At 39.8% G+C, this 13,526-nt stretch overlaps 1 protein-coding gene across 1 annotated transcript; it reads left to right on the top strand.

The window, feature by feature from the left end:
* Positions 1 to 7,350: 7,350 nt before the first annotated feature.
* kpna7 (karyopherin alpha 7 (importin alpha 8)) lies at positions 7,351 to 11,373 on the top strand. Its single transcript, XM_034857300.1, has 12 exons — positions 7,351 to 7,463; positions 7,542 to 7,679; positions 7,792 to 7,877; positions 8,274 to 8,442; positions 8,668 to 8,767; positions 9,049 to 9,131; positions 9,606 to 9,692; positions 9,830 to 10,006; positions 10,266 to 10,499; positions 10,591 to 10,773; positions 10,896 to 11,042; positions 11,256 to 11,373. Exons 1-12 carry the CDS (start codon positions 7,398 to 7,400, stop codon positions 11,340 to 11,342), a joined length of 1,557 nt encoding a protein of 518 aa, XP_034713191.1. The 5' UTR covers positions 7,351 to 7,397; the 3' UTR covers positions 11,343 to 11,373.
* Positions 11,374 to 13,526: the final 2,153 nt, after the last annotated feature.

Below are 13,526 nucleotides of genomic sequence, written 5' to 3'. Positions count from 1 at the left end.
AAAACGGATCACTTTCATAATCGCACATTCACAATCTACTTGATAAGCACACACACACACACACACGTACGCACACATACATTCATGGATTTTTTGCATTTAACGAAAACACTGAATGCTTAATAAAAGAGGTATTATAGGCATAGTATAGCCTTTTACAGATTTACCACACATTGTCAAACTAGAAAAAGCTATTGTAGACTGATTTTGTCCGAAGGCAATACAATTTGCCCATTTTAGCTTATCAATTACCACTTCAATTTTATTTGTCCAATCTGTACAAAGAACAACCACACCTCAATTTTACGTTCATTTTGGCTTGTACTGTAACCAGGACACGCCAGGAGAACCCTCAGGTTACGCATTCGGTAATGAAAATAGAAAATCTTCTGATCATGCTGCAATTGAGACAGAATAAACCAAGAAATGATGACATTGCAAAACGTTCTGTCTTTACAGTAAATGCTGTTGATTTTCAAGCGGATCTGTTTTAATTTCCACACTGTTTGTATGGATACAGACATTCATGGACCAATAATATAGATGTAGTTTCTGTGAAGCATTGCATTCAAAATGACTGGATGGGGAACAAGGTGGCGTGATGGTTAATGGTGGAGCTTCAGTTTCTACAATTTTTTTTTTTAACCCAACGTTTTCCCATGTTGTAATCTTCTCACCATCTTCCCTTCATCTTGGAGCTATTATGAACTTCTAGTGTTACCTGGCCTGTCTGTGGCCTAGCGGAGCCCCAGCCTTTGTCCAGGTCCGGGCAGCAGGTGAATAGGATGCCCATGCGAGGGGCCTCTTAGCCCAGATACACCTGATACCTGGCTCACACCCCCGCAATGACACTCACCCAACCCTCAAAAGTCCCCACTGGACCCCTAAAGCCCTCAACTCCTCCTCCTCTTGTCTGCCTGCCAGCTGGCTTCTTCACTCACAGACACACACCAAGAATGAAGGATGTCATTGTTGACAGTATTGGCAGCTTTGCCCCCCACTGAGTGTATGTTATGTGTATGTTCTCAGTTCTCCCCTCTCTTTTTTTGTAGAGGCTATGTGGGCTCTGCCCTGTTGTCTGAGCCTCATATCTGTGTGAACTCTGTGTTCACCTTTGAAGTTCTCTATGCATCTCCTCGCCCCCTCTGCCCCTCCCCATCTCTCCGCTGCTTTGATTCCCTTTCTTGTTACAGGGCATTGGCTGATCCACAGATAAAGCCACTCAGTCTCTTCTAGGCAACATGTTACTGAGAATAATCAGCATAATACATAGTTCAGGTGCAAAGCAAATGGAGAACTTTTTTATCATTGATCTGCATTTATTTTTATTGTGCAATTACACATTAGAGCATGTAGTTGAATGGCCCAATACAGGCAAATGTTGAGGATAGTTTGAAAACTCCTGCACAAGATGAGTGGGTACAAAAAGAAATGAATGGTTTTAAATGGTCCCATTAATTTTGTTTGCACTGGAACATTGGTGTGCCTTCTACACAAACTGTCTGTTGGTCAAAGTTTTTACTGCATGTCACTAATGTGCTGAAATAGTGCATTTGCTTTGAGGTAGGTGGATTAAAACAGGCCTCACATTTGCATGCTGATGCCAGTTTGACTGGGCTGGCTAAAGGACAATACAGTAAAACCTTTTCATTGCTTTTTACAGCGTTCACAAACAGTTGTGACCATCACAGGAGTTACCCACAATGCACCAGTCTTATGTTGTGTCTCCATCCTGTTTACTTTGTCTGAATGTCCTTGTTGTGGCCTGAACACTGTGCATGTTAGAAGTTATCCAGGGTGACCTAAAGATGTTGTGAAGGTTTGCAGAATCATCTGCATACAATATCTGCATGCAGTAAAATCATGAATTATGTCATTCTTCAACCAATATAAATAAAAGTATCAAGTGTCAAAAAAATACAAATATTTAGCTGGTACATTCTGCAGTGTTTAAGTCAATTGGTGGCAATAACACTTGGAAAATTATAAATTTGAGAATTTAAATAGAAGAAGAAGAAGAAGAAGTAATACATTTCAGCAAAAAAAAACAATAAGTCCAAAAACATCATCTATGGAAAGGTTCTGCCCTCTTACAGTAAGCCAAATGTGAATATCTGTTAATAAATCAGAGTCATTTGACATTAATCAAGGATTTGACAGTTGGGAATCTTTGTAAATCTCACAATGACATCTGACATCTGACATCTGACAGAGCACACCTGCACTTTTTACAGTACACAGGTAACGTAGTTTCCGAGTTAAAAATACATTAAAAAACACAACAAAAAACAAAGCCACATTCATGGCTCCCCATATTTACATTTAAACAAATGACAAAAACTTTGTATTAATGTGACACACTTCTGTAGAGTCAAGTGATACTGTGCAGACTGTATAGAAGATGTGGTGGTTGGTAGAGCGGGCATTGCTTGAGAGGTTCAAAACGATTGAATTGGAAACCTTTTCTACATTTTACATAACAAAATGTTCACAAAGAAAGATTTTTAAAAAGGCAATTTGCAATTTGTATTATCTCTTCCTCCATAAGTCATTTTGTGAACTTTTATTTTTATTTTAGTTTTGTTTCCTATTTCTAAGTCCTGTAAACTTTTTAATTTTTTTGACTGATCAGCGTGTGTGTGTGTGTGTGTGTGTGTGTGTGTGTGCGTGTGTGTGTGTGTGTGTGTGTGTGCGAAGGCATGACTGTATGTAGGGAAATGACAAATGGCTTATTTCGATCTCTCAGCTGTCGAGCCCCTAGCCCGTTTATACAAACCAACGATTAGGGCTTTGTCAGCAGAAACAAATGATCTATCAACACACACCCCCACACACACACACACACACATACACAGACAACTGTGCAGCCTGGTCAGTTGTGAGTGTGATGGATTGGACCTACGGTGAGCCTTGTCTCGGTTATTGACAGGCAGGTCTTGGAGTGGCAGCATGAAATATTAAAAGACTGAAGCTCAACACCACTCTGACTGAGAAGAAGCAGGAGAAAGAGGCGGGCAGAGAAAAAGAGTGAGAGAGATGTTTGAAATAATGCAATATCAGTAGCCATTCAAGTACTGTACGTGTGTCTAAGAATTTCAAATATGTACTGTGTTAGTGTCAAATTCTTTCTTTTCTCATTGGGAATTCCCTCCAGCTTTGATATATTTTATGCACAAACACACACACACATACACACACACACACACACACACACACAAAAACACACTCAAAAATATATCAGTTTCTCTTTTTCTGTCACAACCCATATCCTGTTGTGGTTCTTTTTCTCTCCTCTGCTTTGATATTTGAGAACTTCTGACTTTGACAGACAAAGCACACCTTTGTCTTTGCCACTCTGCATGAAAAGTGTTTGTCATCATTTCTTTCAATCTCTTGTGCATGCTTGTTTGACTGTGTCCAAGTTCTTTCTACCATAGTGATGGCAACACACACACACACACACACACACACACACACACAGAAAAAATACATGGCAAGGTACTGCTGTGTGTGTGCGTGCTTGCAATTGTGCGTGCCTGCGTGCGTGTGTGTGTGTGTATTGAGATAGCACTGCAGAACAATCAATACTACTGATTTCCCATAGACACCTCAAGTTGATCTGGGAACCAGGGAGGATGGGAGGGAAATATGTCAAAAGAGACAATGAAATGAAGAGATTGGAGGAAGGCAGCACAGGGATGGAGAAATGAAGGAAAGAACTGAAGGATTTACCAATAAGGTAGAATACAGCTTTAATGACAATCTGGCACCACTTATTGGAGTTAAAAACCATTGATAGGAGCAACTTCTGAGTTACAAAGCAATCACTTAGTTGTGTCTGTGAGCTCTGACTTGAAACTGTTGTTCATTGCTGTAGCTTTTGCATGTTGGCCAATAATTATATACTATAGCTGATGAAGGGCTAATAAATAAATAAATCTCATAAGTATTTGCAACTCATAAAGACATACAAGGTGATTTGTCTCTGTATGTTTTGAACATTGATTTCAAATATTGACATTGTTGTGGTACTTGCTGAAAGAAGTATGCAATTATTTCTCATCTATTATTACTAATTATTAAACACCTCTAACTGCCATTAGACTACACATTTCTTCAACTCTCAACTCACATACAAGAGAGGATAAAAACAAACATTATCAGAGCAGCCTTTTATTTATTTTGTGTTTTAATTGCTTTCCTTTGAATATGAGAGCATGTTAGTGAATGTTTCTATGCACATCAATGTGTTTGCGTGTGTGTGTGTGTGTGTGTGTGTGTGTGTGTGTGTGTGTGTGGGTGTGTGTGGGTCTGTGTGTGTTTGAGAAGCCTTGAACCTGTTAAGTGGAATTTCCTCCTCACCTCACATTGTTCAGACTAACAAGGATTCAGAGACATCAGGGCAGGACAGAAACACACTACACTCTCTGAGGAACCATAAGCGCTTCCAGGTCAAAAGGCCAGCAGGATGATGATCTAACAGGCAAAGAGAGTGGCTCACACACACACACACACACACACAGCAGGGAACTCAACATCAACAGGTCATCATGCCACACATTATGTCTCAAACTTTTGTATTTTGTTAAATGAGTGAATATCTTTAGAGAAATAGGAGTGGTGCCAGTGGAGCCATCCTTTGGAGGACATTCTGACCTCTATGCTAATGATAATATAAAAGTAGCTAGAGAGCATGAGAACAAAACAAATCATCTATCTCTGTTTGTCCCCTCTGCTTTCCCTTGCCAGACAGGGAAATCACTAAAAGTGAAGCAGGGATAAGAAAACAGAGCAGAGTTAGGAAAAGGTGGGATGCTGAGGGAAATTAACTTTTTTATTTTATTTTTTCAAATTATTTTATTTTCACTCTATGAGGGTGAGTGATGCTTATCACTTTTAAAGATGCAAAGCTCGGACTTGCAAACAAACAATCTCCTTTAAACAAATTCACACAAAGTGTCCTTGAGAAAGGCACTGAACTGGAGCAGGTATAATTCAACAAAACACTAGTCTATTTTTGAACCAAACCCACATGTTCTCAGGCATTTGTAGATATCTACAAAAACCCCAAAGTGGTTGATCACAAAAACAACTGAAGGTGGAAGAAATGTGGCTTTTTAAAGCGGCATAAATGCATGTTTGGCCACCAGGGGGCAGAAAAAACAACAGATACATTGTTAACATAATCACCATTTCATATGGCACAAAGAAACATTTGCTTTCAGCTGTATCTTTATGTTTCTGGCCTGACTTTCCTGACTTATTCAAGTGCAGCATTCATTCTGCACTCTGTTTTGGTCTTCTGACTTTTTGGCTTTCCAAATGTTCGACTAATTTCATCATTCTCTCTCTGCTGTCTGTCTACACGTTAAGCAAGTACCAGTGCTTATCAGGGTTTTCCAACCACGCAGAAAACGTGCAGCCCTTAAACCAAAACAAGGAAATGAAAGAGGCTAAAAAGCTCCGCTCCTTGTTGGTAGGCTAACGTTGCTTTGGCACAGACGTATCCAGCTACCGGTATGTCTGTGAAGGCTGACAGCAATACATCAGTGTTTAGTTTTTTTCCGATATTTTTCCATTTACACTACAAGTCAGAATTCAAGATTTGTGTTCTCTTGAAAGCTCCCTTTTGAAGGTGGAAAACGGTACGTATTCTCATCAAAGGGGCACTATGCAGTTTTCCATTCCATTTCTTTGCTGCTTTCATTGTAGAGCTCCACCTACAGCTTCTGAATAGATATTTGGCAACTTCTTGGCAGCCAAGATGATAGTGAGAAAAAATTGGAAAAACTACATCCTTACCTTGTTACCTTGTTACCGGTTCCTGAAGTGCCGGGAAGCAATTCATTACATCGCGAGACCTGATATCACACCATCCTTTGTGGTGCTTTTTCCGCTCACAGGCGCTACGGAGGAGCGAGACGACCACTATTCAACTCAAAAAAGTCCTATAACCATTCCAATGACTCCAAAGCTAGGTAAGGTAAATTAGGCTAAAATAACTGCACAGTTCCCCTTTAATGTCAACATGAGCTCAAGGAGTGTGTATGTGTGTGTTTGTGTGTGTGTGTGTGTGAGAAAGGTTTAAGGTGCTGCATTAGGAAACAACCAAGGATTTTTTGACCTTCACACAGGTTGGTGGTGAGAATGCAGAAAGAAACCATGTTGGAGTCTGAGCACTCACAACCACATAAACCTTGTGTGTGTGTGTGTGTGTGTGTGTGTGTGTGTGTGTGTGTGCGTGTGCGTGTGCGCGTGCGTGTGTGTCTGTGTGTGTGTGTTGACAAAAGGAAGTGATTTTAACTTGGTCAGGGGGAAACCTCCATTTAAAGTGCTATTGTTCAGCCCTTTCTAGTTCTTACTGAGGAAGACGAGAGTCCAAACCCTTTCTCTGCAATGCTTCTCTAATAAAATCTTTCTTCTTTTTGACTTATTTGACATATTAATTTTTGTCTGTATGTATCACTGATGTAGGCTAGCTACAATACAATGGATTCTAATTAATTTAGCAATACATCAGATTTCATCATTCACATATAACACACTCACACGTAGGCTAGTCCAGACGAAAGTTGTGATTTGTTGCCATCTATTGTCTTAAACAGGCCATGACGGGTTAACCAGTTATAACCACAAAAATATTTACATTGTGGAATTTTAAGGCTTATTACTTATTTAACTATTTTAGTCTTTTTATTTTATTTAGGCTATTTGGATGTTATTATAAATAATACAATTAGGAATAGGCTTTTATTATTATTATTTTTATTATTACATCTAGTTCATCATCATTGTCATACTTTATTATAAAATATTTAAAATTCATTGTTTATTATTTAAAAATTTCAATGGGAAAAATAATAATTATTATTATTTTAATACAATCTGAATTTACTACGCATGCATATTTACTGAAAAAAATGTATGATCTCTCCTGTATGACACAAACTGATCAAACGTGCACACATTTTAGGTACTTTTTTTTAAAATAAATTCTTTGTTAACATACTTGCAATTCGTCACTGTACATGTTCAGCCAGTTTTAACAAGACACATTAGGAAACCGGAATCTGAGCAAGGGCCACGAAGAACTAGATTTAGATTCCAGTAGCCCTTTACTGTAGGCTAGATAGAACAGTATGCTACAACAAGCAGGCCAATACAAAATTCATGCAAAATTACTCTTCTTCTTACAGATAAATTACTGCAAAGAAAGGAGTTCGCACGAGTTCCTCACTGGAGGAAGAGCTGTTTGGTTACTTGTTTGAAACGCTCACATCTGCACGTGCTCGATCACAGCTAATTAGATTCACCTGCGGCGGCTCTCCCCCTTATAACATCCCTGCGGAATGCTTCTTTACGTTTCCATCGGTCTGAGTCACGCAGAGAAGTCCGCCATGCCCACCAAGAACGTTGTCGAGGAGCGACTCTCGAAATTCAAGAATAAGGGGAAGGATCCAGCAGTAAGTTGATGTTTAATTTCCAAGGTCGTACGTATGCTAGTAATACTTTTATCGACACTGCGTCTCGGCCTCTTGCAGAAACTTCGAGAAAAACGGATCTCTGTTTGCGTGGAGCTGCGCAAAGCTCACAAGGATGAAAGTTTCCTAAAGAGAAGAAACATAACGCTGTCGTCTCTCCCGGACGAGGAGGCCCTCGACTACATCTCCAACGACCTGGTCAGTTCAGATTTTTTTTTTTTTTTTTTTTTTTAAGTTCGTTTAAACCTAGTTTTACATACAGTTAATGGTTCAAACTAGTGCAGCCTCTAACGGTGTATCTGTCATTTAGGTGGCCTTTTTACCCCTTGATGAAATCATTAAAGATGTCAACTCTGACTGCAAGGAGTCCCAAACCCGAGGCTGTCAGGCAGCCAGGTGAGGCTTTATTGCCAATGATTTGTTGCAGACGATGCAATGGCTTTGGTTCCACTTATTGTCATAAAGATAAATTGATTAGTGGCCTAACTGACAAATATGTGAGACGCAAACGTAGCCTTCATGCCAGATTTTGTCTGTCAAAGGTGAGGAATTCAATTATATTTGATTTTACATTTTAAATTACTTTAAGCAGCAAATTGAGGGTTTCACTTGGGGCTTCTGGGGAAATTGAAATAACCATTTTCCCAACTTTTTTTATCTAACACTACACAATAATTGGGCTACTTATCGCTCCACGTTTCACCCATTGAAATTGGGTTAGTGATGACATTTTAGGAAAACTAAAATGACTTTGATGTTAAGTAGCCTACATTTCATCCAACCTTCCTTCAGGAAACTGCTGTCTCAGGAGCGTAACCCTCCTATGAAGGAGATCATAGATGCAGGTCTGCTGTCCCGCTTTGTGTCCTTTCTGAGCATGGACGATGAGCCAACTCTGCAGTTTGAAGCAGCTTGGGCCCTTACCAACATTGCCTCTGGAACAACTTGGCATACTCAACAGGTGTGAATATTATTACTGTAAGTGTGGCTAGCCTGACGTCTAAGATTTCTGTTTGACTGTAACGGGTCATGATCCTCAAGATTTGCTTATGAAGTATAATTTGTCAAACAGCTTGACGTTAAATCAAACTAGTTGACTTAGGTGTGAGGCTTCCAGGTTGTGGGGGTGTGCTTTATTTTTTTCTCTGGGTTGAAAATGCAACAGTGTACAGTATTTGTGTCTCAGGTGGTGGAACATGGGGCGGTGCCAGCTTTCATTGCCTTGCTGGCTTCGCCGATGTTGCACATCAGTGAACAGGCTGTCTGGGCTCTTGGAAACATTGCAGGTAAAATGCTGAATGAATGGATTTGACTTTGAATTGATACAACTGACACATTAGGATGCATAATGAAGACAAAGATTCCCAAAAGGGGAGGGTACTTTATGGTCCAAATAACTTGGACTGGAATTAAATAATGAATGTATTCAAGCACTTGTCTAATGTTAAAATGGCAGTCTCCTTTGCACTTTAAAAGAAGGTCTTAGTTTGGAAATGTAAATCAGGTGGGACAAAGAATCTACATGTATTTCACTGTGGCTTGCTGTATTAACGTAAATTCTTGACAGGTGACGGTGCAGCTTATCGAGACGTCCTGATTGAGTGCAATGTTATCCCAGCCTTACTGGCCCGCATTTGCCCAGACACTCCAGTAAGTCAAAACTTTACAAGGAAAGTTCAAACTTTGCACTTTTTTTTGGGGGGGGGGGGGGGAGATTAAACTTAGTCTCATACATCTAAATTAAATGTATGAACCTGAAAAATAAGCATATGAGCCCTTTGAACAAACATGCATACATTTTTGAGAAGCAGGTTATCTAAATTTACTCATGACCTCTCAAACAGGCTTATACAAAAGCTTAGATGACTCTATTTTATATCACCCTTCATAATGCGCCTAATGTATCCTTGCACTATTGGCCTCCATCATAGATAAGATGGTTTACAACTTGTAAATGACAAGATAAAATGTATCTGGCTGCAACTATGTCTAGAATGTTTTTCCACTTGGTACTGTCAAGACCTGTAAACAGATTTAATGGCGAAATTCTGTCCAGGTCCCCTTAAACTTCAGCTGCGGGGCAGAAGTCTAAATGTGGTGGGTGTGTCTTGTTCATTACTCCAGGTTGGCTACCTGCGTAACCTGACATGGACATTGTCCAACTTGTGTCGCAATAAGAACCCGTTTCCACCCTTGTCTGCTGTCATGCAGGTAAGTGAAATCACAGCTCCGGAATGTAACGTCTTAACAAATGTTGGCACCCTGTGTGACAAAGATTAATTCCTGGTCCAGAAAGGTGCAGAAATACCCAAGATTAATGTGTTGTAATGTAACTGTCATGCCTGCAGGTGCTTCCCTCTCTGATCCAGTTGCTCCATCTCAGCGATAAGGACATCTTGTCTGATGCATGCTGGGCAATTTCCTACCTTTCAGACGGTGACAATGACCGTATTGATGTTGTAGTGAAAACTGGCATCGTCTCTCGTCTGGTAGAGCTCATGAGCCACGAGGAGCTTAGTGTCATGGTAGGTTCTTGGATCATTTAACGTAAAGTGTTCTAAAAAGCACTAACTCAACTTTAAACATTCTGGACTTAAATGTACGCAGTGTCTAAGATCACTCATTCCTGTATGACTGAGACCAGATTGTCACTGCCTTAATGTGGTTGTGGCGTTAGTGGGAACTTAAACTAGTAAAGCATGGCCCCTTGTAGGTTTTTCTTAAAGTTGGTCAAAAGCCAGAATCTTTCTTTGCCTAAAGTATTGTAAATCTTACTCCCTCCAGACCCCTGCTCTTCGATCAATTGGGAACATAGTGAGTGGCTCAGACCTGCAGACCCAGGCAGCAGTTGATGCAGGAGTCCTGAACGTCCTACCTCTACTGATGAGGCACTCAAAGGCCAGTGTGCAAAAGGAGGCAACGTGGGCATTGTCCAACATCGCTGCAGGACCATGTAGGCAAATCCAACAGCTGATCACCTGTGGCCTGCTGCCCCCTCTGGTAGAGCAGCTCAAAAATGTGAGTCAATCGCAAGATGATCCTCTGGGCAACTGTACATTGAACATACTGTAGTAGTGATTTAAACTGGAACTTATCACCTTTTTCTCAGGGTGACTTCAAAACTCAAAGGGAGGCAGTGTGGGCAGTGACTAACTTCACCAGTGGGGGCACTGTGGAGCAGGTGGTCCATCTCGTGCAGAGTGGGGCCCTGGAGGCAATCATTAACCTGTTGCAGGTCAAAGACAGTAAAGTCATTCTGGTCATACTTGATGCCATCAACAACATCTTCATGGTAAGGGGAGAGGATGGCAGCTCAACTATTGGCACCTGAATTGGGTTAAAACCTGCTACATACAGACCTAGTATTTGAAATTGACAGATGAGCAATTATAATTACTGTGCTTGACCTTTCAGGCAGCAGAGAAGCTTGGTGAGACTGAGAAACTAAGCCTGTTGGTTGAAGAGCTGGGAGGACTGGATCGCATTGAGATGCTGCAGAATCATGACAATGAAACTGTGTACCAGGCTGCTCATACCCTTATAGAGAAGTACTTCAGTGATGTAAGTAGATAACCACAAGAAAAATTTCCCATCACTCATATCGGAGTACATGTAGATTCTCAATGTTTTTCTTAATCCTACACCATTTGGGTACATATTTCAAAATGCATGGAAAACTTTGCATTACGCTTATTCCATAGCTAAAGGCAAGGGAATCTGTGGGTTTGAATGTAGTCTTTGTTTGAACGCTAACTTTCATAACTTTTGTCCTAGGATGACGTCGTGGGAGTTAAGGTCGACAGTACAGATGACTCATTTGTGTTTAAAACCTCTGATGTTCAAAAGACTTTTGAATTTTAAACTGTTTTTGATTGCATGATGAATAAATAAACTTGCATTATATTGTGTTTAAGGATTATGAATGTCAATTAAGCTTTGGTAAAAATAAAGCTCTAAAGCTTTATAGTTTAGACATGGCCAACCAGTGTATCTTAAGGGAGCTAGCTGGTTCACAAGGACCTTGTATCTTAGACCTCTAAAAGCAACTTCCCAAGACTCTAAACATTTCACCCAGAGTGGTGACTCATTATGTTGGGTTGCACTCCTGACTGTTGAAATAGAAAACAAATTTTTCCACAAAACGTAAAAGGTATGACATGTATAGTTGTGGCCACTGAACCTAAACAGACATTCAAACTGTAAAAAAACAAAGGCTAAAGCCTGCTGCCATAGCCTCTGCCAATCTGGCCTACCATTGGCTGGCCAACTAAATTTACTTTATGTGACATGATTGTCACGTTTTCATAGCAAGCATGCAGATATAGAAAAGTTATCTGAAATTTGCCATTGCTTCTCTGCAAAGGAGCTCTTTTAATTTTTGGGTTGCAATCAAAGCTTTTAGAAGTGAAATTAAAAAGGCCTACACTACATCTCAAATGGTGTCCCCCATTACAGTCAACCTTCTCACACAGAAGGAATTTCTGAAACTTCCTAAAACCCTGCATGTAACACAAATCTGCATGGGTGAATCACATTTAAAAACTGACTCTTAATTTCAATCTTTGAATTGATGAAATGGCCCATAAAAAAATTCTGGGGAAAACGACTTGAGGTTGGATCGACCCCCCCCCCCCTAATCTATTAAAAGATGTGTGACCTCATGCAAACCTTAGTCACAGCACCTCGTAAGAGCAAACTGAGTAATTTCACATTCACGGTCATCAGCGTATGATTGTTTCAGCATTAGTGAATTTTTATTTTAAGGAAACCATGCTAATGGCTTCAAGGTCTGACTGATGCATTGCTTTCACTGGAATTCTATTTCTTCATAGGCAGGGACGGTAAATGTCTCTTTAGGTATTGACCTTCAATCATAAACTAACCTGAATCCTGTACCGTAATCACATGTTGACTAGCTGGTCAGTGATCTTTTTAATGAGACAAATTCAATCCCCACAATTTGAAACTAATAAATTAAAGGTCAGTTGACATGAGCTACTTGTAAGCCTGTGAATATAGTTTTCTTCTGTAGCTTTGCAGAGAGCTTGGGCTTGGAATAAAAATGTATAACAAACTGGGGGCATTTACCAGGCATGGAGAGTATGTTAGTTGCATTAGAGCCATACTAGGATGACAAGTCAGAATATCAAGGCTCTTTGATATTAATGACCTTCTGTTACATACAAGCTACGGCCAAATGAGTTGCTACAAAGCTAATTAATACTATCACTTCCACAAAACACAAAGTATGTCTGTGTGGCTATGTTCAGAAGATTGTTATCCAGCAACTTTCGTGTGCAGAAACTCAAGTGAAGATAATTACCCATCTGAAGAGGCCATTTTTTTTCTTTTTGTCCTCCTTGGCTACTTGCAACTGCGGTGGGGGTGGTGGCAATCACGGAAGACTTGTACCATGTGGACGCTGCAACAGTTTTGTCGTTACTTAGAATTTCTCATTGGGGCGATAGAAACTACACACTATAGCTTTAAAAAAAAACTCTGCTCTGTTGTATCAAAACTTTTTAAACCAATGTGGCCAGCTTTAGTACTGAGTAAACTCCTAAACCACTTTAATAACAGACCCACTCCATAACTAAGATTAAAAGTAGTAAAGAGACATTGACTTCTTGTTAAAGTATCTGCAGTATGTACAAATAGAAATGCAAATACTTTTATTAAAATGTCTCCACTGCTTATAATTTTTTCATTTGAAAACCTTCCACTTTTTCACATTTCCAAGTCTCAACAATACAAATACATTTTTTATGAATGGAAGAGGCAAAGCTAAATCAAAGCTTTAAAAGACAGACATTTATATGAACTTTTACATGACAAATTCATTTTACAACGATGTAAACATGTTTTACCCACTTTCAGTCTCATTGTAGCATTATTAGTAGAGTGAATATCTGGACAATGACAGCCATTCTCTTTACAACTGATACCAAGTATCAAGTTCACAGAAATAGTCCTCGTCAGGTATCTCATATCTGAATCATTTCCCAAAGACTTCTGACTGAGGTTTATGTATCAATACCCTTTTTG

This window comes from Etheostoma cragini, chromosome 2 (genome assembly GCF_013103735.1).
Source record: "Etheostoma cragini isolate CJK2018 chromosome 2, CSU_Ecrag_1.0, whole genome shotgun sequence".
NCBI classification, from domain to species: domain Eukaryota; kingdom Metazoa; phylum Chordata; class Actinopteri; order Perciformes; family Percidae; genus Etheostoma; species Etheostoma cragini.
Note: the sequence above shows the minus strand (reverse complement) of the source record. Positions and strands in the feature narration are given on the sequence as shown.